The sequence below is a fragment of the Papio anubis genome, chromosome 8, assembly GCF_008728515.1.
Source record: "Papio anubis isolate 15944 chromosome 8, Panubis1.0, whole genome shotgun sequence".
Taxonomy (NCBI): Eukaryota; Metazoa; Chordata; class Mammalia; order Primates; family Cercopithecidae; genus Papio; species Papio anubis.
The window spans coordinates 49,441,501-49,468,790 of record NC_044983.1 but is presented as its reverse complement, the minus strand read 5'-3'; the positions used below and the strand labels follow the sequence as shown (position 1 = coordinate 49,468,790).

The following is a 27,290-nucleotide window of genomic DNA, read 5'->3' as shown; positions in this document are numbered from 1 at the left end:
TATGATCTAGACTATTTCATGTTCAACCAATATATTTTGATATGCTAATGACCACTAATAAGATTAGCAGTAATCAGATTAAACCTTTAGGTGGAGAAATGGGCATTAATAAAGGTATAATAACTTGCTGAAAGTATAGCAATTTCAAAAAGTCATTTAATCTTTTCATTTTTTCAGAAATAAGTACTTTCTACTTTTTGAGTTTTTGCTTAGCATTGAATTTGTGTGTGCGTGTGTGTGTTTCTCACATTGCAAATGGGAATAATGTGAGGAGAAAAATTTTCAAGTATAGTTCGTTTGAAGAGTGGAAGATAACTGAGGTCTTTTTTTTTCTTTCTGTGACAGAGTCTCGCTCTGTCTCCCAGGCTGGAGTGCAGCGGTGCAATCTCAGCTTACTGCAACCTCCACCTCCTGGGCTCAAGTAACTCTCCTCCCTCAGCCTCCTGAGTAGCTAGGATTACAAGCATGCATCAACATGCCTGGCTAATTTTTATATTTTTAGTAGAGATGGGGTTTCACCATGTTGGCCAGGCTGGTCTTGAACTCCTGACCTCGTAATCAGCCCGCTTCTGCCTCCCAAAGTGCTGGGATTGCAGGTATGAGCCACCTCGCCTGGCTGATAACTGAGGTCTTAAAAAAACTCTGTACATTTTAATCTATATAGTTTGCTGACTTTTTTGTTGTTAAAAAGCCTATTATATACATAATACAACACTGAGTATTTGTGTACCTATATAAGATAAAAAAAATTTACATTATATTGTGCTATATGTTGTTAGCCTCACAGGGAAGTCTGAAGGTTAATGTTAACTTCCTAAATATTGGAGCTATAAGTGAGCCTTTGCTGGGGGTAATTGCCTCTACTGCCCAAAGTAATTTATAGATTCAGTGCTATTCCCATTCAACTATCATCGGCATTCTTTTTTATTTTAACGTAATTTGATATGAAGAATTACTAAGTATACATTTGCTAACTATTTTTGTATTTTTGGGGAAATCTTTTGGTATTATTATTATTATTATTTTTGATAGAGATGGGATTTTGCTATGTTGCCCAGGCTAGCCTCAAACTCCTGGCTCAGGAGATCCACCCACCCTGGCCTCCCAAAATGCTAGGATTAGCGGCTTGAGCCACCATGCCCAGCCACTAATTTTGTTTAAAATGAAACAAACAAACAAACAAAAATGAGTCTTGAGTGTCAGAAACGTAGCAAGTGTAGATACCACCCATAAGGCGGGGTGGGGGATGTAAAGTAGGCGTGCAGTGGTAAGAGATTGGAATCATTAAAATTTGCATGCTTGGAGGAGGGGCCGATGGTACAGCTGAAATTTAGACATTTGAGGAGCAGGTTTTGCCCAGCTGATGTTGGTGTCTCTGAACTCCGAGGAAAAGCCTCGTGGATTTAGAACCCAGGACTCTGGGGAGGGGAGCCAGCTGGCTAGTGCTGATGTCTCAGGAAATGTGATGAGGCTTGTTTGCTAGAGCTGAAAAACTGCAAACTGTATTTGGCTGCTGCCATGGGAAGGAACTGCTGCTGCCGGGTTGAAGGAGTGTTACTGGGGTAATGCTCTCAGGATCAGGAAGCCAACAGGAGGAAGTCCATTCTTCTTTCCTTGAAGTCAGCCTCTAGCTCCTATTCTTGGTATAGCCTAACAGGGAGCCAACTGGTGGAACAGAAATGTGGTTTTCAGGGTCTCAGCAACACAAAGCCAAGTGCAGAAGGCTTGGCTTAATAACTGGAACAGAGAGCAAAGGAAACCAGGGACTAGGGTTTTTACAGTATAAAATGACATGATTTTACAGCAGCTTATATACCAATGTCAATATTAATTAAAAAGCAAGTTTTGCATAACAACCAAAAATAGAGAAGACAAGGCAAAAGCCATGCATGAGAACATTAAAAACAATTAGTGAACTGAACTATATACAATCATACAAATGGAGAAATAGCACAGATAAAAGCCTTTCAGTAAGTTACAGTAGGATTAGATTGTAAAATCAGGCGTAGCATTTTAAACATTTATATTATTAGAGCAGCTTTTCTTTTACAGAAAAACTGAAGTGCAGAGAGTTCCCATTACATCCTCCCCTCTCCCCCCGCCCCACAAACTCCCTTATCATTAACATCTTGCATTAATATGGTATATTTGTTCCAAATGATGATCCAATGTTAATACATTTTTATTAAAAAGTTCCATAGCTTACATTAGGACTCACTCTTTGTGTTGTACATTCTGTGGTCTTCGAGCTCTTTACCCCTCTGGTGTTTTTTTAAATAGTAGGCTCTGCTCCAATATGAAGGTTACTTTTAATGATCTTATTTGATGATTTTTTTTTTTTTAATTTGATGATTTCTGAACTCCATTGTTTGAATGTAGGTATTCCCCAGGGCAGTTTCCTTAGCTTTTCTTCTATTGTATATATTATCTGTCTTGGTGTAACCTCCTTCATTTCCATGTCATTTTCCTGGTTTCCTTATCAGTAAAGTAAGAGATCGAACTAGAAGTTTGATCAAACTGAGTTTTTGATCTCTTGATCAAACTGAGGTTTTTCCTGAACCCCAAATTCAGTAATTGGCTGTGTCAAATTTGAACCTATCACAGGTTTTCACCAAACTCATCCCTTCTTTTCTCTGTTTCCTCTATATTTTAAAGCTATCAGTGGTCTTATTGGTTGCCCGGACTCAAAATCTGCATGTAACTTGTGGCTCTATTGTCTGTCCGATTGCTCTTTCCATTCCCGTTGCCATATTGCCTGTCTTTGTTCCCTTCTTGCCGCACAGCAAGAGCTCCTGCTTCCTGAGGTCCTGTGACTTTTGGAGAGAGGGTTAAGTGGAGCTGTACTGGAAATGGTTCTCTGTGAGTAACAATCTAGCTGCTTGTTATTGCTGGTAGGAAGGAAACAGGACATAATTCAGAGAGACCTGTTCCGTTAGTGCAAAAAGAGAATAATTGCTTATTTCTTCTTTCTTCTGCTATCATATTAAATGTTTTGTAAATGTGTGGTTCTTTTTTTTCCCCCCCAGCATAATGGGAGTGTTGAGTAACAAGTGTGGCTTTCAGCTCCAGTATCAAATGATTTTTTCAATATGGCTCCTGGCATTCAGTCCTCAAATGTGTGAACACCTACGGCGCTATAATATCATTCCAGTTCTGTCTGATATCCTTCAGGAGTCTGTCAAAGAGAAAGTAACGAGAATCATTCTTGCAGCATTTCGTGTAAGTATTTTATGTTGGTTTGTGTGTATGTGAGCATTTTTGACTGCAGTGTATTTGAGTTTTTACCAGGTGGGAAACAGTTACTTGTTCTTCTAGTGGTTATGAAACCATAGAGTCTTGGTGAATATAGAGTAAAATATCACTAGTTTGTATTTATGGTGTGGGCAGTGGGATAGGTGAGAGGAAACCATCTAAATGAATGAAATATGTGAGTTATATAGTATGCTTGTAGGGAAATGCAATTAGATTATGTTCAGATGGAGGAAGTCCTTTTCTGCTGCAGTGTATTCCAAGAGACTGTTCTTGAAGGAGTTTCTCTCTTATGGAGCATGTATTTTAGTATGGAATTGTGTTTCAGGTTCTGCACCTACTGACTGGAGTACATTTTTGAGGCAACTATAAAAATCTATCATTATTTAAACAGTAAACTTTTTAGGATATTAGATTTGTCAAGTTATCTAAGTCATCTTCCTCCTTTGAACAGATGAGGAAGTTGAGGACAAGAGAAAGCCTAGCTAGAATCGAAATTCTAGGTTGCCAGGCAGTTTTAATACTTCATATTGCTAATTGGCTACCGAGAGCCAGTGTATTTGCTGTGCCCATTGTCTACTGATAATTTTGTTGGTCACTTTAGATGGGCTTCTGTGGGATGGCTTGGTTGAAGTAATCTAAGAATGCTATTCAAGATTAGTAATAGTGGACATGTCCCATATAGTGCCTACCCTCTGCCATACATTGTTCTAAGATCTTTCCATTTAACTCATTTAATGCTCACCAGAGCTCTGTAACTTAACGGTTATCGTTGTGTCTGTTAACGTATAGATGTCATTGCTATACATTGGGAATACTGAGGCATAGAGGTCACATTGCTGATAGGTAGCAGACTTGCAAATCCGGAATGTTGGCTGTAGAATCTGTGCTTTTAACCATTTTTGTTCTTATACTTTCTTTAGAAAACAAGTAAAAAATAAAAAGTGGGGCTGGGTGTGGTGGTTCATGCCTGTAATTCCAGCACTTTGGGAGGCCGAGGCAGGCGGATGACGAGGTCAGGAGATCAAGACCGTCCTGGCCAACATGGTGAAACCCCGTCTCTACTAAAAATACAAAAATTAGCTGGGCATGGTGGCGTGTGCCTGTAATCCCAGCTGCTCAGGAGGCTGAGGCAGGAGAATTGCTTGAACCAGGGAATCAGAGGTTGCAGTGAGCTGAGATCGTGCCACTGTACTCCAGCCTGGGCGACAGAGTGAGACTCCGTCTCAAAAAAAAAAAATAAAATGAAAAGAAAAAGTGGTACACATGTATTGCAAAAATTTAAATAATGTAAATATCACATTTGCCAAATACAATTACTAGCATCTTTCAGATGTTTCTAAGCAGAGATAAATAAATAGATGTGTAATTTTGTTTTATATTTAGAAATAAAAATGACATGTTATACTTGTCTATAACTTTATTCTTAATATATAGTGAATATGTTTTCATTTCTGTATATGTGGATATTCAGTATTTTTTTAATGGCTGTTTTCCACTGTGTTGGTGTAAAGCTGTGTATTTAACCAGTGCTCTATTGATGGCCATGTGCTGGTGTTTCTAGTTTCTTTTACATATGTTTGCCCACTTTGATGAATATTTCTTTTGGATTTAGTTCTGGAGATGGAACTGCTGGGTCAAAAGAATGTGTTTTTTTACTTTTTTATTTTTATTTTTTTAAGACAATCTCACTGTGTTGCCCAAGCTGGAGTGCAGTGGTGCAATCTCAGCTCACCGCAACCTCCATCTCCTGGATTCAAGCATTTCTCGTGCCTCAGGCTCCTGAGTAGCTGGGATCACAGGCATGCACCACCACATTCAACTAATTTTTGTGTTTTTAGTAGAGACAGAATTTTACTGTGTTTCCCAGGCTGGTCTCGAACTCCTGACCTCAGGTGATCCACCTGCCTCAGCCTCCCAAAGTGCCAAGATTACAGGCATGAGCCACTGCACCCCACCTTTTTTTTTTTGGAGACAAGATTTTTACTCTGTCCCCCAGGCTGGACTAGAGTGGCGTGATCATAGCTCACTGCAACCTCGGACTCCTGAGCTTGAGGGATACTCCTGCCTCAGCCTCCCAAGTAGCTGGGACTGTAGATGCATGCCACCGAGCTTGGCTAATTTAAAAAATAAAATCTTTTGTAGAGAAGGGATCTTGGTTCGTTGCCCAAGATGATGTTGAACTGCTGGGCTCAAGCAGTCCTTCTCCCTTAGCCTTCCAAAAATTGTGGGATTACAGGTGTTAGCCACAGCACCTGGCTTTTCAGAAATGTGCAGATTTACATTTCCATCAACTATATATTGGGAGTGCATATTTTTCTGCTCACTATGATTTAATATTACCCTTCTTTTAATTTTTACAAAATCTTGGTTGGAAAACTAAATCATTGTTTTAAATTTGCATTCCGTTAATACTGAATGAGGCTGAGCATCTTTTAATATTATTGGCCATTTATATTCTTTCTATAAATTGCTTATTCATAGCATTTGTCACCTTCCAAATTTTAAAATTTGATGTGCAGGAACTCTTTTCTAGATGTCTGTAGTTAATAACAGCTAATATCTATTGAGAGCTTATTCTGTGTCAGGCACTGTCCTAATTACTTTAAATGTATTCCACATATAATTGTCCCAGGAACTCCATTTAGTGGTTACTAGGACACGAGAGGTTAAGTAATTTGCCAGAATAGCTAGGAAGTGGCAGAGCAGGGATTTAAACTCAGGCAATATGATGCATGCTTTTAACCATCATGCTAATCTGTCTTTGATGCAGAGAATAATAATTGTTAAAATTTATTAAGTAATTTTTATGCATTGCCTTATTTAAGCTTCATGATTACCCAATAAGTTCTATTACTATTTTTATTTTATTGATAAGGAAACCAAGACTCGGAGATAATTCCTCAGTAAGTGAAAGGATTGGAATTTCACTGAGATCTGCCCAGCTCCAAAGCTGTCCTCTTAACCACCCTGCCATCTCCTTTTTTTCTTGTCTTGTTGCGTTTTCTCAGGAACCTTAAGACTGGCATTAAAAAGGGGGAAACGTGGAAAGGAAAACCAAAGCTAACATCAGGGGAAGATTTCTTTGCTTAAAATACCAGCTGGATGTGTTGAGCCCCGTGTATTTCCTGGCTGCCTGCAAGGGCTGAGTGAGTGAGTGATGGCATGGAGGAGTGGTGTTCAGTGTGGATTCTGGGAGACTGTACAGTGAGATCCAGGTGTGGCCTGCTGGGTGTGATAATCACTGACCAGCTATTGACCAGGTGTTGGGCTGGGCATTAGATTTTCTTTCGATTATGTTTATTTATGAAAGTAACACTCTTTTTCCTATAAAAATCATTCTGTGGTCCTTGAAGTTCACTCTTGAGAAACAGGCAAATGCGGAGCCTCCTTGCTTCTCTCCCTCCCCATGGTGGCTCTGCTCTTCGTATTTCCTGCACACACTGTCCACATGAGTTGTCACAGTAAATTTCAGTCCAGCTAAAATAATAATCAGTTCTTAAGTCATTAAGGTTGTATTAATGAGGCTTTACTTTGAAGTATTTTAGTAGATAAACTGAATGTATTTTTTCTTCTACTTAAGTGCTTCATTATCCATATTCTTATTTATTTAAAGTAAAAAATTCCAGAAATGGAGTCTTTTGCCAATCTCTCCTAAATCACAAAACAGTTCTGGATTCCATGTATGTGCCAGGGGCTATGCTAATTATTAGGGGACACAGATGACCAAGATAGAGCTGGACATCGAAGGTCTTATGGTTTGGTGAAGACAGTCGACATGAATAAGCACTGCCAGTGCAATGCAGTGGTGAGTGACCAAGGGAGGAAAGGCAGTAGAAGAGAGACGGACAGCCAGAGGAGGGGTATGAGGAGGAGACAGGGCCCGAGGGGCCTTTTGAAAGGGGGTGTGAGGAGAAGAGAGGGCTCAAGGGGCCTTTTGAACCGGGAATAGTTATCTTGGAAGTGCAACGGTGGGGAGAGGTTGAATGTTAACAAGTGAAGAAAGAATCTTCTAGAATCATCAGTAATTTGTTCTTGTAGGATTTTTTATTCCTTTCCCTGACCCAGGTGAATTCTGAGAGAGTAAATGCAGCACATGAATCTGGCTCTTGAAGATGCAATCCTGGGATTTGTGGCTGTTTACTTTCTGAAGGCACAGACTTGTTCTGTGAATGGATCTTTTGCCCCTACCACTCTGGGCATAGAACTAGTGGGGCCAACATGAATATTTCAGTCATCCTGGTTATCACCTGACACTAACTTGCGTTCACACTCTTGGGCATCACTCACCAAGCATGGCACCTTCAAATAAGACCCTTTGTCAGATCTACTTTTAGCGCTTTATTCTGTACTCTCCTGCTCTGAGGGAACATGGAATAATATCTGATTCCTCTTTTAAATTTGTTCACTGTGGCACAATAGATATTGCATCTTTTCAATTCAATAAATTTGTTCTCTGAGGGCTTAATGCTCCTTCTGTTCTATTTGTCTTAGTTTTGAGTTTCTCCCTTGTCTTTCCTTTTTTTAATTCTACAGTTGTCACAGGAGCCTTTATTTTGTCAAAATTTTCTACTGTAAATTAAGCATCTACCATTTGCAAAAATAGAGCTTGTTTGATCTTTTACTGTTATAAAAATAATATGGTTTTATGGTTAAAAAGATACGATAGAAAAATATTAAGTAAAATTGTAAATTACCCACAATATCACTCCCACATATGGAGCCCCCTTGATGTTTTAAAACCTGCAGTTTATCTCTGTTCCTTTACTACATACAGCTAGGCTTCAACTCTGGGTGAATTGCAGTAGGCACTGAATAGCTGAAGGAGTCTTTGAAATCTCATCTCTTCATGATTTGGGTGGATCATGCTTGACGTTCCTCACTACAGTCTGTATGCACTCAGGCCTGTAGTGAGTGTCCTGGCACGTGCAGTGGCAGTCAGGTTCTCTGGGCTCTTGGGCTGGCCTCCAGGCTTTTGGCCAAGTTGCTTAGCCTCTCCGTGCTTTAGTTTTTTTCATGTGTCCTGTGAGAGTAATATCATCTCTCCTACATCTGTTACTTTGTTGATGCTCACATGATAATACCCTTTGAAAAATATGTGCTAAATGAACCTTTGGCACCTAATAGACCCTCAGTAAATATTTGTGACTATAAAGGGCTGGTCGTGGGTTGGTTGTTGGCACCAGGGCTACAGCAGTCATGGTGAACTTACTTCAGGTTATGTGAACACTGGGTTCACATAGTTGTCTCTGTGGGGTTTGTCTTTGGATGTTACCTAGACAGAAAGAATAGTGGAAAGCCTTTTGGAATGAAAGTGTGTTATTTATAAGGGAATTACGATCCAATGAAAAAGTTACGTGGAAGTAAAGACTGGCCCAGTTACTGAATGTTCACATTTTAAAAATTAAGAGAGAAGTAAAAATATGTTTACTTAATCTGATGAACGTATCACAGAAAGCAAGACTAGAGAGAGAGGGTCCCTATTTTCTGTTAGTGCATGGACTTTTGTCTAAATTGGAAGCTGTTAATAAACTTGGTACTGAAAGCTTTTTTCAGAAAAGGAGATAGATTTTGTAATTGCTAAACTGTTAGGAAAGATGGTAACCTTTGACTCAATGTCTTTGCAATTAGATTATCCTAAAAAGATGAATTATTATTGTTTTTATTATCTTTTGTGTGACTTTCACTGATGGGCAATGGAAAGGTCAGCAGTTTCCTAAGTAGTTAATGTGGCATTTACCTCTACCTGTTCTTTTCTGTGTATGTTATGTATTTTTTGAAGTTAAAATATCTATTTTTCAAATTGTTAAAGATTGTAAAAATTTATAATTATTTCTTGTTATAGGCTTTTGATAATTTGTTAATAACTTGTCATTTAAGATGAAATAGAGGTGTGGGGAAGAGCTGCAATAGAAGTTGGGGTCTTATTTTAGCTGTCCTGTTTTTTCAAAGAATATTCTTTCCCTTATATCTTTTTCTCTCAGTTTCAAGAGACTTACATGACTTATTATTTAGAAAATATTTTAAGTGCTGCAAGTTTCTATGAGAAACCAGGTACTAATAATTTTTTTTTCTTTTTGAGACAGAATCTTGCTGTATTGCCCAGGCTAGAGCACAGTGACATGATCTTGGCTCACTCCAACCTCTGGCCTCCTGGGTTCAAGCAGTTCTCCTGCCTCAGCCCTCTGGAGTAGCTGGGACTACAGGCATGTGCCACCACACCCACCTAATTTTTGTATTTTTGGTAGAGACGGGGTTTCGTCATGTTGGCCAGGCTGGTCTCAAACTCCTGACCTCAAGTGATCTGCCCGCCTCGGCCTCCCAAAGTGCTGGGATTACAGGCGTGAGCCACCGCACCTGGTCCAGGTACTACTTTTTAATAGTGGGCTGAGATTTAATCTAAAGCCCAGCAAAAGCTGCTTTAATCATTATATGATATTCTATCTAAGCTTCCTACATACCCTACTTTTTTGTCCCCACTTAGTTCCTCCTCCCTTCCATTATTTTTCATTTTGAATCGTTAGTTAAAATAAAAGGTTATTGGAAGCACATATCTAATACTGTAATATCACAGAAGAGAGATGTTAGTTGATATTAATTGAATCCTGCCTTTAAGTTCTTCCTTCTCCTTTTCTCTTCCATTTTTCCTCTTGTATTTATTCATCTATCAGTGCATCAAATGTTTATTGAAGACCAATATGTGTAAGGCAATTTGTTGGTTACTGAGTGTGTGGAAAGATGCATAAGATAGAATACCTTTTCTCGGAACCTTTGCATTTTGTTTAAACCTTTGTTTTGATAGAGTAACTTGATGAAGTCACTGTGTTTACGATATACAAAGCTCAAAAAGTCACCATAAGTGTAGAGCCAGACTGAGATTCCTAAGTTTTTTTCTTTTGACCTCATTTGGGAGCTTTCTGAATTAATTATGCACTTTTATGGAAATTTGAGAAATAGAGTAGAGTAGCTCTTTCGTAATGGTGCAGTAGAAGGATAGACAGGAGTCTCTCTGGAGTGGATAGACCTAGGTGTGAATTCCAGCACTTGATTGTTTAGTGTTGGGAGAGTGGCTTGAACTCCCAGAGCTAGTTTCTTTATGGTGAAAGGTGGTAGATGGTACTTAACTCATTTAAACTCATTTAAACATTCGGTAAGGAATCCATGAAATAACAGTTAAAGTGTCTGCAATAGTAAATATACAATATGTATTTATTTCCCTGCCTTTTTTCTCCATAAAATCATGAAATAATAACATTTTCCTCTTTATCTCTGTGAGTTGGATTCTTGCTAAGTTAATATTAAGCCCAGGTAAAGATCTAGTGCTGTTTTGTTTGATTTAAAAGAGACAGCATGAATATGTTACTAATATTTAGAAAGATTTAAAAATCTTATTTAAACTATATTTATAATTTCAAATTTTTACCTATAATGCATAGAATTTAATAATTTATGGGCTTCTATTGTCTAATTTGGGGTTTCAGAATATTTAAAATAGACCCAATCCAATGGCAGAAACACTAGTTTTTTTTAGATTCTCATACGCTAAATTTTTTTTTTTTTTTTTTGAGACGGAGTCTCACTCTGTCGCCCAGCCTGGAGTACAGTGGCCGGATCTCAGCTCACTGCAAGCTCCGCCTCCTGGGTTTACGCCATTCTCCTCCCTCAGCCTCCCGAGTAGCTGGGACTACAGGTGCTTGCCACCTCGCCCACCTAGTTTTTTGTATTTTTTAGTAGAGACAGGGTTTCACCATATTAGCCAGGATGGTCTCGATCTCCTGACCTCGTGATCCACCTGTCTCAGCCTCCCAAAGTGCTGGGATTACAGGCTTGAGCCACCGCGCCCGGCCCTCATACGCTAAATTTGGGGTAATGCAATCATTATGTGAATATGCTAAGAGCAGAAAGAAGAACATCTTTAGACATCCACAATTTTGATATGCACAGTGGAACTAAAATTGAGCCATTCATAAAGATATAGTGAAGCCATTTGATTTATACCATCAAACTGATTTTAAAAATGATGATTTTTAAAGTAATTTTCAAGTTCCTATAACCTTTAAAAAAGATTTTACTGATGAGGTTATTTGAAGATAGTACAGACACATCCTAAAACTTAGGGAAATATTTTTTTGTGGGAGGCTTAGAAAGCTTGCTGAGCTACTGTGAGCTGAACAAATCTAGCAGCTGCAAATGATTATTATTATTTTTCCATTTGGCTGGATGAATTTTATTTTTGAAAATGTCCATCTCACTTATTCATAGTACATGCTGAACTCCAGGTCTCTGCATATATTACTGCTGTTGGTTAAATTGATTTGTCAGTCTTTAGGTCCTAAAATAAATTAGGATGTTTTGGGGCTGTGACTGATAAAGACATTGAAGATCATCTTTGTTGCCTGGAGTTTTACATCTGTATGTTGTGCATTTGATTTCTCTTTTGGGCTCTGCTTAGTCAAAAGCCTACATTATATGTCAGATAAAGTGAATCATATTTTTACAGTGATATGCTTTTCATCAGAAAGGCTTAAGAATTACAGCCAAATTAGATAGATTAATCATGATGTTTAATTCACATCTACACGTGTATACTCACTAGACATAAACATGCACACACATGTACATGCATTTTTCCATGCAGGCAGTTCATAGTAATAACTCTTTCAAAGAGGCTAGCTCTAGGCTGAGTGTGTGGGGCTGTTCTGGCCACTGCTATGGCATGGAAGTATTGCCGGGAAGAAATTTTATTCTGGAGTCTGTCCCTTATCCCCTGTTTCAGGAATTCTGCCTCAACCTCTTTGCCTAACCTCTATCTTGCTTAGTAGATACTAGGTTTGGATGAGGTCTCGTAAGACTGAGACTTTTTAAATTTTGAGGTGAGTCCTTTAATACAGCATTTTTTAAAAGTGTGGTCCACATTATCAGTGCAGTGCAGTGAACTGTTTGTTAGTAACCTGCAATGGATAAGTACAGAAAGTGAAAGTCAGCATTTAGAAACTTGTGGGAATTTGACAGAATAATGGTTTATTGAATTTTATAGGAAAATTGAACTTGTATTTTACATGTCTTAAAATTCGTTCTTACTGTGTTTTATAAAAGTATTTGTTCATGACTGATTGAAAATCAAAAAACAAGCAAAACCGGTCTTCACCACCGATGGTTTTTGAAGCACTGCTTTCACATATATTTTACAAGGCCAGCAGTTCAGTTTTGCTGACAGAAGGATCTGAATTGTCACCTGATTCCACCTTGTTCTTAGAGATGTCAACATCCCTCTGCACCATTAATTTGCCAAAGGCAAAAATGATGTTTATACTGGATTGGTCACTTTTGCTTTTGTTGAGGTGAAGATATCATTTACTTTTAGAGAAAGAATAACGTATTTCAAAGAAAGTGTTGCTGCCAGATTAAGTAGATTGTTTCTGACAGATTCAGTTTCTTAACTACTTTTTATAACCCATTTATTCCTTCTTTTCATTTTTTATAGTAAGATGAAGCAATGAAATGAGAATATGTATTTAAAGAAGAATAGAGAAGGCTTAATGATTGATTTCACACAGTTGGAGAAAAAGGGAGAATCAAAAATGACTAATCTTTGAAATGCTGTTATTTTGGACAATTGAAAGAGAAGTTCGTTTTAGAAGAATACCATAGGGCTGTTCTACATTAGTTATTGAATGTGTTGAAGTTATAGTTGAAGCCATTAGTTATGATAATATCTTGTTTTTTTTTTTTTTTGAGACAGAGTCTCACTCTGTCGCTGAGGCTGGAGTGCAGTGGTGTGATCTCAGCTTGCTGCAACCTGTACCTCCTGTGTTCAAGCGATTCTCCTGCCTCAGCCTTCCGTGCAGCACCACGCCCGGCTAATTTTTGTATTTTTAGTAGAGATGGGGTTTCACTGTGTTGACCAGGCTGGTCTAGAACCCCTGACCTCAGGTGATCCACTTACCTTGGCCTCCCAAAATGCTGGGATTACAGGCATGAGCCATCGCGTTCAGTCGATAATATCTTAAAGATGGAGTTTAATTCTCTGGTCAACAAATACATGTAATGAAATTAACAAAACATATAAACAAAAGAGCTTTGATATGTTTCTAAAGTTAGAAGAGAGGGTAATAGGAAAAGTAACTGGAAAAGACCATAGAAAGTTTAGTAGAAAAATAAGTGAAATCTCACAAAAGGGAAGGAAGAGAGGAAGAGTTTTGTAAGAGTAAGAGGTTAACAGATTTACGCCTCCCCATAGTTGAAGGTCTCAGAAAATAATTTGTTTAGAAAGAAATAACAGGTGTTCTGAAAGAGAATAGTTTGTAGAAGTAGTCATGCAAGGAACTGGGGATTAAGAAAAGAATTAAAAATAATCTATCTAGTATGTCCTATTTACTAGGATCTCACATTTTAATAAAGGAGACAAGCATGTAATAATATTAGTGTCATACATCATGATTTCTTCTTTGACTTTGGATTACACAGGAGTGCATTGTTAAATTTCCAAGTAGAAAGTTACTGGTCTTTAGCTTAATTCTGTTATGGTTAAGAACATATTCTGTAAGAATTCAATCCTTTGAAATTTGAGACTCATTTTATGGCTTGTCTTATAGTCTGTCATAGTGGATGTACCAAGTGCACTTAAAAGAATGCATATTTTGCAAGTGGAGTTGTGTTCTGGGTCATTTAGGTCAGGGTGGTTGACAGTGTTATTTAGATTTTCTGTGTACTGATTTTTTTGTTTAGTGGTTCTATCAATAGCTGAGAGAGCTGTTAAAATCTCTAGCTATTATTGTGGATTTGTCTATTTCTTTCTTCAGTTTTGTCAATTTTTGCTTCATGAATTTTGAAGCTCTGTAATTAAAACACGAATGTTACATTTTCCTGGTGAATTGGCCTTTGTATCATTGTGAAATATCCTTCTTTATCACTGGTAATGCTCTTTGTTTACTTTATTTGAAGTTAATATCACACTGCAGCATTCTTACGCTTATGGTTGCATGCTATATCTTTTTCCTTCTTAGTTTCAACTTGCCTGTGTCATATTTAGTTTGTCTCTTTTAGGCAACACATTCTTGGGTCTTACATTTTTATGTATTCAAATAATTTCTGCCTCTTAACTGGAGTATTTAGTTCACTGGCATTTACAATAACTGTTGATATGATTGGATTTAGGCCTACCATTTTACTCTTTGTTTTCTCTTTGCTTGTCTGTTTTTTCGTTCTTCTGTCTTCCATTTTTGCTTTCTCTTGGGTTAAGTGCATCCTTTAAAAATTTCATTTTACTTACCGTAATGACCTCCAGTTCTGTCCATGTTGCTGCAGATGAGAGGATTTCATTCTTTTCTATGGCTGAATAATCTTCAGTTGTCAGAGGCTGAGAAGGGTACCGGGATAGGAGGGGATGAAGTGAGATTGGTTAATGGGTACAAAAATACAGTTATATAGAAGAAATAAGACCTAATGTTGTACAATTCAGCAGGTTGATAGTAAACAGTAATCTACTGTATATTTCAGAATAGCTAGAAGATAATAATTTAGATGTTCCCAACATAAAGAAAAGATAAATGTTTAAAGTGGTGGGCATCCCAATTACCTTGATTTGATAATTATAAATTATATATGATTGTATCAGAATGTCACATGTACTCCCCAAATAGGTCCATCTGTTATATATTAATAAATTTTAAAAAATTATCATAACATTTCTTTGGGGTCTTTAACTGTTTCTTTTTGCACTATTTTATTTCTTAGAGGTGATTTTGGAGTCAAAGTCCACATCCTTTCTATTGTACTAGCTTATGGAAAATGTGAGCACTTGTAGTCTTTCATGCTACAGTTGTCATATTACTGTATTTACATGTTATAAGCCCTACAATACAGGGTTTTAACCTGTGCTTTAAGCAATCTCATGTATATTATGGAAGTAAAAAGGGAAAAATAGTGTTTTATATTTATCCAGCTATACATTAATATGATATCTGCAGTTCTTTTTTCTTTTCTGGACACTCAGCTTTCCGCTTGTGGTATCACTTTCCTTTAGCTGCAGAATTTTCTTTAGCCCAGGGATCAGCAAACTTTGGAAGCCTATGGGCCAAATGTGGTCCACCTGTTTTTATAAATAAAGCTTTATTGGAACACTGCTTTGCTCATTTATGTTTTTTAATGACTGCTTTTGCACCGTAATAGTAGAATTGTGCAGTTGTGACAGATTGCAAAGCCTAAAATATTTACTCTTCAGTCTTTCACAGAAAATATTAGCCAATCCCTGCTTTTGGATATCTTCCAGCGTATGTCTGCTGGTGACTGATTATCTCAGTTTTATTATAAAAAATGATTTTATTTTACCTTTATTCTGGAAGGATATTTTTGCTGGATATAGTTCTGTTTTTTTTTTCTTTCAGTACTTTCAAGATATCATTCCACTTTCTTCTGACCTCTCTCCTTTATTTTTCTCTCTCTTTTTTTAATGCTGTCTCTCAGCAGAATTATCTCCATAATTTCTGACAAGAAGTCACCTTTCCTTTGTATTTTTGTTCCCTGTATATAATGTGTTATCTCTTTCTGGTTGCTATGAAAATTTTACTATATTTGGTTTTCTGAAGATTGACTGTGATGTGTCTGGATTTAGTTTTATTTGTATCTACCTTTCCTAGTATTTACTGAACTTATAGATGTGTAGAGTTGTATCTTTTGCTAAAGATGGAAAATTTTGGCCATTATATTTTCAGGTATACATTTGCACCTTTTTAATTGTCCTTGCCTTCTGGCATTCTAATTCCACTTACATTAGACCTTTTGATATTGCACTGCAAGTCACCGAGCCTTTGTTCACTTTGTGGGAGGGAATAAACAGTATTTTTTTCTATCTATCTCTGAAATTGAATAATTTCTACTGTTGTGTCTTCATGTTCACTGACTCCTTTGTCATCTCCAGTCTACTTTTAGGCTCATTTGTAAATTTTAAAATTTCAAATCATCTATATTTTTATTTCTAGGATTTGCATTTGGGAATTTAGTGTCTGTGTCTCCACTGAACTTTCTTTTTTTGCTTTTTTATTGGTACCGTTTTTTTCTTTGGTCATAGTCGTAATGTTTAATTTAAATCTTTTTCTGCAAACTCCAATATCTAATTCATCTCAGGGTTGGTCTTTCTCTGACTTTTCTCTTGAGTGTTGGTCACATTTTCCTGTTTCTTCATATGCTTATTAATTTGGGAGTATATTCTGAATGTTGTAAATCATACATCCTAGAACTGGTTTCTGTTATGTTTCTCCATAGGACATTGAGGTTCTTTAGCAGGCAGTTAACTTGGCTGGGCTCCAACTCCAAGCTCTTTCTTCCTGTGGTGAGAAGCAGCTTAAATCTTTTTTCAGTTCTTTTAGATGTAGCTGGGCTGCTGGGAGTCTGTCCTTGCATTGCATAGGTCCCTGGTCAGCTAGAGATTTGGGCAGAGTTCATATGCAGAATTTGGGTCTCCTTTATGTTTCTCTCTGATTTCTCCTCTCACTTTCTAGCTGCTATCGTCACTCTGAACTGTCCTCTGTCTCCTTAGGCAATTGAGGCTGTGGTTTCCGTCTGAGTTTTACCTGCATTTTTCTGAGTGGAGCCTATCTTCAGGAGGAGAGCCATATATAAAACTAGAAATTTTCCTAGTGCCATTCCTTTCTTTTTTTCGTATCTAGACTCCATTCTAGTTTCTGCTACCTTTTGTTCCTTCAGGTAATCTTTTATATTTCATCCAGATTTTATAGTTGGTTTCTTTGGAAGGATTGATCCGATAGAAGCCACTTTACCATTCCTGGAAATGGAGTCTCTGGAGTATATTTAAAAATTGAACCAGTAAATATACACTTTGTTCAGAATGTTTTACATGAAAGGATAAAACAGTAACATGATAGAAATTCAGAAGTAACCTGATGAAAATATCACAGAATCGTAGTTTTGTTTTTCTGACTGAAGGTAACAGTTCAAACTGAACTGTCCTCTCTCTCTGAAATGAATACTTTCTACTTTAATAGCTGGAAGCTTTGTTAACTTCAATAGTCTTGAAGTTTACCAGGGTCACTTTGGTTCTTACATTTTAGTTTTGTCTGTTTGTGAATTATAAACTCAGAATTCTATAGGCAACAAAAATATTCTTTAAACTTTTTGTTGGCTTGACAATGCTATGCCTTTCCTTGGGCTTGGTGTTCACTGGACATCTTGTGTCTGAAAACTTCTCTGACATTGAATTTGGGAAACTTTCAGCCATTATTTCTTCAAATAAAATATCAGCCCCATTCTCTTCCACCTCTCCTTTTGGTATCCCAGTTGCTCATGTTTTGGGTCATTTGATAATATGTAACAGATTACTGAGTCTCTATTCATTTGTTAAAAAAAATCTTTTATCTCTTCATTCTTCTCCTTAGATAATTTTAACTTATTTTCAAGTTCACTTACTCTTTTTCTGTTTTATCTCCACTTGGTTCTTAAGTCCGTCAGCTGATTTTTTTATTTCAGAAATTGTAGTTTTACTTCTAGGATTTCTGTTTCTTTTTAAATAATTTATACCTTTTTTGTTTGAAATTTTTCATGTATTGAAAGCATTTTATTTCATTGAGGATTTTTATAATAATTGCTTTGAAGTCTTTGTTAGTTCTAGTATCTGGTTCATTCTGGAGCTGTATTCAGACAGGATTTGGGTCTCCTTTATTGCTCTTTGTTTTCTGGCTCCCCCCAGCCTTACCCCTCAGCGTTCATGTTTTTCCAGCTTCACTTTTCTGGTTCCCCAGGCCAGAAGGACTATTTTTGGCTTTTCTGTGGCTTCTCTGCCACTGTGCCTTAGCTTCAGGATAAAAATTGCAGTGACAGGAATGTACTTGTATTGTTCCTTGACTTCCCTACTGTATGTGAGTATGAACTTCATACCAGAGTCTGTCTGCTTCTATTTACTGTTTTTTTTAAGTAGTTGCCTTTTCAGTCTGTTCAGGTTTTATAGTTGTTTTCTGCCAGAGAGAGGTTGGTTCAGTAGGTTCTTAAATCCATCATATCTGAGTGGACGTTCATGTTTTAGTTTTGAAGTAATTTTAAAAGCAAATTAATTTAGTTACACTGTTGCTGTTACTCTACTCATCTATTCATAATAAGGAGGATTGCAAGTAGTTTCTCATATCTATAGATGTAAGCACTGAGGAGGAATATTAGGTTCACAAATATTTTATTATTAAATATCAACTCTGAGCCGAGCACTTGTGATAGAAAGAAAAATAAGGCAAACTACTCTCAGGGTACTTAAAATCTGGTAGAAACATAAAGGGAAGATTGGTGGGCATTGGTTTCACTGACTTCCGCGTGCTAAGCTAAATCACTTTGTGCATTTGTTCAGCCTCATTATTAGGGATAGAACTTACTTGTAAAAAGAAAAATATTCAAATTTTGTTACAATTGGAGTTAATTGTTACTGTTTTTTTGTTTTTTGTTTTTTTTTTGTTTGTTTGTTTTTTAATTTGACAGGCTTTTAAAACCAGCTTGGTGAAAGTAACTTTTTTGAAAACAGAGGTCTGTCTTGTTGCTTCTTGTTCCAAGAGTTTAGCCTAGTCCTTATTTAGAAACATTGCTTAATTCCATGACAGCTTATTGTTACACATTTGTGGATTCTTTCACTGTTTTAAGTACTCTTAAAAATAGAAAATCCTAGAAGAGAACTCAGGAATTTGCCTGAATGTTGCAAAACTTTTCTGATAATTGTTCAAACAAGGGAGTTTTAAAAATTGTTGTCCCTTGTGCACTTACAGTTTTATTACAGACGTGGGAAAATGGTGATGGACTGGGAACTGGAGAACTTGGCTTGACTGCGAACTTGAAGAAACACTCTTTCTTAGTATCCTGTGTGCTCTAGGTGGGCAACAAACGAGAGCTCACAGCCAGAGCAAGGCCATGAGAAAGGATTCTGGTGGATTTCATTGTAAACGTGTTCAGTGTTGTAGGGCTCATCTGGGTCAATAATTAAAGATGTTTAGTAATCCAGGAAATACAAAAGTGATCAGAAGTAGGCGTCTGATACGGGACAGACACTCAGGAGCGAAGTAAGGATTTGAGATAGAGTCATCCACTTAAAGGTGATAGTTAAACTTGAGAATAGGAGGAGGAGAGAGACTATAAAATAATGTGCAGAGGTCTGTGAACATCACATGACAAATTATATAGTTTCTCACTATCACTTTGTCTAACCCAGAACTTTTTAGAAAAATCAACTGAAAGAGAAACTCGCCAAGAATATGCCCTGGCTATGATTCAGTGCAAAGTTCTGAAACAGTTGGAGAACTTGGAGCAGCAGAAGTACGATGATGAAGATATCAGCGAAGATATCAAATTTCTTTTGGAAAAACTTGGAGAGAGTGTCCAGGACCTTAGGTGTGTTATTCTTTTTAATTCTCATGTGCTGGATCTGTTGGACTTTGTTCGACTTGCATAGCATTTTAAGAAAACCTGAATTTGTTGTCACCTATACAAATCAAGAGAGTTCACTAAAATACATTGTTTCCTGTGAAGACATTATTCTGACATGGCAACAGTTGGACAGAACTGTGTGCTATCTCTTCTAATTTGGGGAGATTCCCACTGTTTTCTGCTGTCTAAACTCTGACCAGCTTTACTCCCTCAGGATGTGACTCCACCCTGGAGCTCCCTGAGAGTCTTCTCTTAGAGTCTTTTTAAGCAACAACGGTAGTTTGTTAATTAGTGGAGGAGGTTTGCCTGTATATGGAGAAAGTATTTGTTTTCCTGCTTTTTGAAGGACTTTTGTCTCATTTTTTAATATTAAAAGTAATGTAAATAATGTATATACAGGGAAAGAATTAGCCAGTATGGAAGGAACTGCATGCCACTCCCACCATCTTCACTGCCTTGCCTCACTCTCCCTCGGGTCTCTTGTGTTGGCTTCTAAAAAGTCTTCTAGCCCTTCTCTGCCTGCCCCCTACAACCCACAAATGGGGCTCTGCATATTCTTTTGGATCTTGTTCTTTTTCTGTTTCATACATAATATCTTGATTATCTTTTCCATTAACACTCGTATTCTTTGTTTTTAAAATACCATTGGCACGTTTTTTAAAGGGTTACTCTCTGGAAATAGGTACTTGTCTTGGGTGGACTGGGGTTTGGAGCCAGGCTGATTCTTGGAATTGTTTGGCTACTTTTTCCATGTGTGACCTTGCACAAGCTTCTTGAGTTTTTCAAGTCTGTTTTTCTTTTGGTAAAACAGTAATAAAAATGTTAACCTTGCAGGATTTGTTGTGAGGTTCCGTCTGCTCTGCAAACGCCTTCAGCATAGTATGTGCTCCAGAAATATATTTACTAGATGATTCAGTGCAGCCATAATCCCAAGGCCCAAAGATTTCCCAGAGGTGGGAGGTGTTATCTGTATCAGTGGTTTGTAATGGATCTTGTGGAGGAAGAAAAATGATTTTTATTATTCTAGAATTTCAAATATTTCAAATATGGATACATTGATTATAATAGGCAGGCCAGGAATAGGCTTCACAGCTATACATTCTGTTACTATGTTTATTAAAAACTGATGACTGGTTCTCTGTAATAATCATTTAAGGCCTGTTTTTGTAAAAAATAAGGTTAGTGATAGCTTTCTAAATGATTTAATCCATTTTAGCTAATTATTACTGATTTTTTACCTTGAATTTGGTAATTTGAAAAATACTATTTACATAAAGCTAATAGGGTGATGGGCGCAGCTCAAAGAGGCTGGTTTCTGTTTTTGCTATTATAGGATTAGGATACGAATATTAAAAATACTAGTTTACTTCTTGTACTAACTGGCCCTACATTAAAGTGTTTTACTGCTTTATTCAAATGGTACCCTCTGATCAATTTATCTAGTACATCTTGGTTATATTGAATTACTATTAGTATTTGAATGGTTACATCTTTTTTAAATTTTTACTTGAGAGAAAGTCCAAGTATGTTCTGACAGTGTGTTTGTCTACTGGCTAACCACATTAAAAATTTTCATACTGTAAAGCTTGGAGTAATCAAGTTACTCTCCAGTGAATGGTTTTTAAATTAAGGTGAACTGCAGTTTGTTATATGTACAGAGGCTTTTGTCTTTAGTCCGTAATGGATTAATTCAATTATTTCTGTCTATACCCTTTGTCATCACATTGTAAAATATTGTGCCAATACGTGTGATTTTGTTTTTGTGATGTATTATTATAGTTTATGATATTTATAGTATAATGGAGTTTATTATGTTAAAGTACTATGCTTTTACGTAACATATTATTTTGCCTATTGGTCTGGGAAATACAGTATTTCAAGTGTCATGGTAGAAATTCTGATAGATCTATCAATTTTTTTCTTATACACATTCATGTATATATTGGAGTAAGGATTTTGAAAGCAAGTGTTGATTTTTATGTCTCATACCCAGCATTCAAATTTGACAGGAGGGTTGGACCTTACTACACTGAATAACATTTCACATGATTTATTAAAGATTATTTAAATTGTTTAAAGTTCGTTTAGTGGTAGTTCATTAATGTACAAAGGATGGTCAGTCTTTGTAATTAAATAATAAGTGAAGACATTTTATTTTGCTTAATTTTGGAGTAACTGTCAGATTCTTATAAACCTTGAATTCTTTAAACATTTTTTAGTTCATTTGATGAATACAGTTCAGAACTTAAATCTGGAAGGCTGGAATGGAGTCCTGTGCACAAATCTGAGAAATTTTGGAGAGAGAATGCCGTGAGGTTAAATGAGAAGAACTATGAACTCTTGAAGTAAGTTTATTATTCCACTTTACACTCTTAATATCTGTTATCCCAAATCCTCACCAACACTTGTTTTTGTCACTCTAAATTTTAGATATTCTGTGGTTTTAATTTGTATTTTCTTGCTGACTAATGTGGTTAAATACCTTTTCATATCCATTTGACCATCTGGACATCTTTTCTTGGAGAAGTGCCTGTTCAAGTCTATTTTCTTTCCTTCTACAGGAGTTCTATATGTATTCTGAACATGAGGTTGTTGTCTCATATGTATATTTTCATCACAGCCATTTTGTCCCCACTCTGTCGCATGCCATTTTACTTTTTAATGGTGTCTTGATGAAGAGGTGCTCTAAATTTTGATGTAGCTCAATTCATCAGTCTTTCCCTGTTTGGCTAGTGCTTTTCTGTGTCCTGGTTAAGAAGTTTTTGCCTACTCAAGGTCACGAAAATGTCTTTATATGATATCGCCTGGAAACTTTATTGTTTAACTTCTTATAGTTAGATACCCAGTCCATCTGGAGTTGATTTTTGGGTAAGGCATAAAGTAGGGAACAGGATTTATTTTTTTCTTTCCATAGATATTTAATTGAACCAGCTCCATTTGTTGAAAACATTTCCCCCAGTGCTCTACAGGTTACTTTTGTCATAATAAGATGACTGATATGTGTAGGTTTGTTTCTTTTTTTAGTGAGATATAGTTTATATAGCATACAATTCATATGTTTAAGCAATAAAATTCAGTGGTTTATAGTATATTCAGATATTTGTACCCATTGCTTCAAAAAGAAACCTCATATCCTTTGGCCATCACCTCTCTATCCACCCATCTACCTAGCCCTAAGTAACCACTGATACCTGGATTTGCCTGTTATAGAAATTTCATGTAAATGGAATCATGTATGTTTTTCATGACCGGCTTCTTTCATGTACTGTAATGTGTTCAGGGTTCATCCATGTTGTGGAATTTATCACTACTTCATTCCTTTTTATGGTTGAATGATTTTCTATTATGTGGATAAGACCACATTTTATTTATGCACTCATCAGTTCATGAAGTTTTGGGTTGTTTCTACCTTTTGGTTATTATAAATATTGCCAATAATAGTTGTGATACAAGTTGTGTGGGCATATGTTTTCATTTGTCTTGGTGTTAGATACTTGGGTGTGAAATTGCTGAGTCATATGTTAACTCTGTGATTAACCATTTGAGGAACTGCCAGACTGTTTTCCAAAGTGGCTACAAAATTTGCTATTCCCACTAACAGTGAATGAGGGTTGTGATTTCTCCACATCTTTGCCAACATTTGTTATGACCTGACTTTTTGATTCTAGCCACCTGAGTGAGTGTGCAGTGATATCTCATTGTGGTATCTATTTGTATTCCTGATGGCTGATAATGTCAAGCATCTTTTTCATGTGCTTGTGGGCCATTTGTATATCTACTTTGGAGAAATGTCTGTTTAGATGCTTGGCTCATTTTTCAGTTGGGTTGTCTTTTTATTACTTAGTTATAAGGGTTCTTTATATATTCTGGATACAGGTCCCAGATTCAGATATGTGATTTGTAAATATTTTGTCTCATGTTGTGGGTTATCTTATCACTTTCTTGACAGTGTCCTTTTGAAGCACAAAAGTTTTAAAATTTCTATCAAGTCTAATTAATTTTTTCCTTAGTTATTCATGCTTTTGGTGTGTTGCCAAAACTGAGATTATGAAGATTTACTCCCATGTTTTCACAATATTTTTATAGACTTGGCTCTTACATTTGGGTTTTTGAGCCATTTCGAGTTAATTTTTGTCTATGGCATGAAGTAAGGGTCCAACTTCTTTCTTTTGCATGTGGCTATCCAGTTGTCCTAAGTACTATTTGTTGAAAAGACTATTCTTTACTTATTGAATTATCTTAGCATCCTTGTTGAAAATCTGTTGACTATAGACTTGGGTTTATTTCTGGACTCTCTGCTGGTCAATAAGATTACTGTGATAGCAGTACCACACTGTTTTGGTTGCTGTTGCTTTATAGTCAGTTTGGAAAACAGGAAGTATGACTTTTTACCTTTTTTCTTTTTATAAAAAAAAGAGTGTATCTTTAATGAGTCTCTAATTGGTAGATATTTTAAATTGTTACTAGAGTTTGCTGTCACACACAGTGTGAGAATTACTAATATATACCTTACTACAACTTTTAAAATAGACTTTAATTTTTAGAACAATTTTAGATTCACAGAAAAATCGAGCAAAAAGTAGAGTGCTTTCATATGCTACCTCTACCTCCACCAACACCGTTTCCTGTTTCTAACGTCCAGTTTTTAGCATTAGTGTGGTACATTTGTTACAATTGATGAACTAATATTGATATGTTATTAACTAAAGTTCATACATAGTTTGCATTAGAATTCACACTTTGTATTGTATAGTTTCCTCATTCTGAACTTTTCAACTTTGGGTATAGCTCTGTGGGTTTTGACAAGACTATCTTTGCTCCAATGAATTGCCCTTGCTCCACTGTCACAAGATCAGTTGACTGTATTTGTGTGGGTCTATTTCTGGGCCCTCTCTTCTGTTTCAGCGATCTATTTGTCTATTCTTTTACCAATACCATATTGTTTTGAGTCCTGTTTTTATAGTAAATCTTGAAGTTGGTAATGTCAGTCCTCTGACTTTGTTGTTCTTTAATATTGTGCTGGCCATTCTGGGTCTTTTGCTTTTCCATAACTTTAGAATATATGGAAACAAACTTTAGTTTGTCAGTATCTACAAAATAACTTGCAAGGATTTTGATTGGGATTGCATTGAATCTGTAGATGGAGTTGGGAACAATTGGTATCTTGATAGTGTAGAGTCTTTCTACTTGTGAATGTGGAATATCTATTTATTTGTTTCAATTTTCTTTGATTCCTTTCATTTGGCTTTTGTTTTCCTCATATAGATCTTGCACATATTTTGTTACATTTATACCTAAGTATTTCTCTTTCTCTCTTTTTTTTTGATGCTAATGGTCTTGTGTGTGTGTGTGTGTGTGTGTTGTTGTTGTTGTCCACCCCCTGCCTCTTTTTTTTTTTTTGAGACAGAGTCTCACTCTGTTGCCCAGATTGCAATGGCGCAATCTCGGCTCACTGCAGCCTCCGCCTCCTGGGTTCAAGATTCTCCAGCCTCAGCCTCCTGAGTAGCTGGGATTACAGGAGCGCACCACCATGCCCAGCTCATTGTTGTATTTTTAGTAGAGACGGGGTTTCACCATGTTGGCCAGGCCAGTCTCTAACTCCTGACCTCGTGATCTACCCATCTCGGCCTCCCAAAGTCCTGGGATTACAGGCGTGAGCCACCGTGCCTGGCCTTTTCCCTTTTTTAAGAGGCAGGATCTAGCTCTGTCATCCAGACTGGAGTGAAGTGGTGTGATCATAGCTAACTGTAACGTCAAACTCCTGGGTTCAAGAGATCCTCCCATCTCAACCTCCTGAGCAGCTAAGACTACAGGCACATACCACCATGTCTGGCTATTTTTTTTTTTTTGTAATTTTTTAAATTTTTGTGGAGATGGGATGTCACTCTGTTGCCCAGATTGGTCTCGAATTCCTGGCCTCAAAGCAATCCTCCCGTCTCTGCCTTTCAAAACGCTAGGATTATAGGCATGAGCCACCATGCTTGGCCTAGTGCTGTGTTTTTAATTTGAAATTCCAATTGTTCAGGGATAGTGTATGGGGAAACAAGTGAATCATAGATTTACCTCGTATCCTGTGACTTTGCTGTAATTATTTCTTTTATTTCCTTTTTTGTTTTATTACACTTAATAATACTTCCAATATGATGGTGAATACAGTGATGAGAGGGTACATGCTTGTCTTGCTCCTGATCTTAGGGAGGAAAGCATTTAGTTTCTCATTATTCAGTATGATGTTAACTATAGATTTTTTTTTGGCACACCATCTTTATTTGGTAAAGTTGAGAATGTTTCCCTCTATTCCTAATTTGCTGAGAGTTTTTATCATGAATGGATATTGAATTTGTCAAATAATTTTCCTAACTCTATTGATATGGTTTTTCTTCTTTAGCCTGTTGGTGTGATGGGCTACATTAAAATTGATTCTCAAATATTACACTAGCCTTGCATAGCCGGACTCAATCCTGTTTGGTCATAGTTTAATAATTCATTTTATATGTTATTAGATTTGATTTGCCAATATTTTTGTTGAGGATTTTTGCATCTGTGTTCATGAGAGATAGTGCTCTGTAAATTTCCTTTCTTGTGATGTCTTTTTCTGATTTTGGGATTATGGTCATGTTGGTCTCATAGAATGATTTAAGAGTTGTTCCCTTTGCTTCTGTTTTCTGGAAGAGACTGTAGAGAATTGGTATTGTTTCCTTCTTAAATGTTTGACATAATTTACCAGTGAGAACATGTAGGCCTGTTGCTTTCTGTTTTGTAAGGTTATTAATTACTCATTTCTTTAATAGATATAGGCCTATTCGATTATCCACTTCTCCTTAGGTGAGCACTGTGAAGGCCACCTAACTTCCATAAGACTAGACTCCTTGGGGTTTTTATTTCTCTAGCTAGTTTTTGTTCAATCTTTAGCAATTAGTCAGTATCCCTTTAAGTGTTTCTACCAGTTAATAGATCCAACAGCAGTTTCTGCTCCCAATAAGCTTTGATTCTCTGTCACCCATCTCTCTAGCTTCCAGGGAGGTGCTTTGTCCTGGGACCTCAGTTCTCTGATGGATCCTGATGGATCTAAGAAGACTTGTTTTGTTCAGCATTTGTTTTTTTTTCCTGCTGTGAAGATCGGAGTGATGATTTCCAAGCTCTTTACATGCTATACCAGAAACTGGAAGAAGTCTGCTCTTTTGTTTCCAAGATGATTTTGGCTATTCTGGGTCCCTTAACATTTCATATGAATTTTAGAATCACCTCGTTAAAATCTACAAAGAACCCAGTTTGGACTCAAATAGGGATTCCATCGAAGCTGTATGTCAGTTTGGGAAGTATTTGGTATTCAGATCCATGAACCTGGGATGTTTTCTGATTTGTTTAGATCATATTTAATTTCTTTCAACAGTGTTTTGTAGATTTCAGAATATAAATTTGGCATGTCTTTTGTTAAATTTATTTCTAAATATTTTGTCCTTTTGATGCTATTGTAAATGAAGTTGTTTTCTTTTTTAAAAATTATTTATTGCAAGTTTATAGAAAAACAATTGAGTTTTGTAGATTGACCTTATAATACCCTTTTCTTTATTGGATTCCTTTGCATTTTCTGTCTGCTGTTGGCCCTCAAATATGCAGGAATTAGG

The 27,290-nt window shown here is 36.7% G+C and overlaps 1 protein-coding gene across 4 annotated transcripts in view; it reads left to right on the top strand.

Annotated features, from left to right (window-relative positions):
• ATP6V1H (ATPase H+ transporting V1 subunit H) overlaps positions 1-27,290 on the top strand; it is a 119,897-nt gene that overhangs the window by 52,899 nt on the left and 39,708 nt on the right. For all 4 annotated transcript variants that reach the window (XR_002523801.2, XR_650626.2, XM_003902753.3 and 1 more), the window contains 3 exons: positions 3,027-3,219; positions 19,448-19,626; positions 21,882-22,007. Coding sequence is in view for 2 of the 4 variants with exons in the window: in XM_003902753.3 (XP_003902802.1) it covers positions 3,027-3,219; positions 19,448-19,626; positions 21,882-22,007 (498 nt within the window). In the remaining 2 variants the exon portion in view is untranslated. The remainder of the gene's footprint in view (positions 1-3,026; positions 3,220-19,447; positions 19,627-21,881; positions 22,008-27,290) is intronic.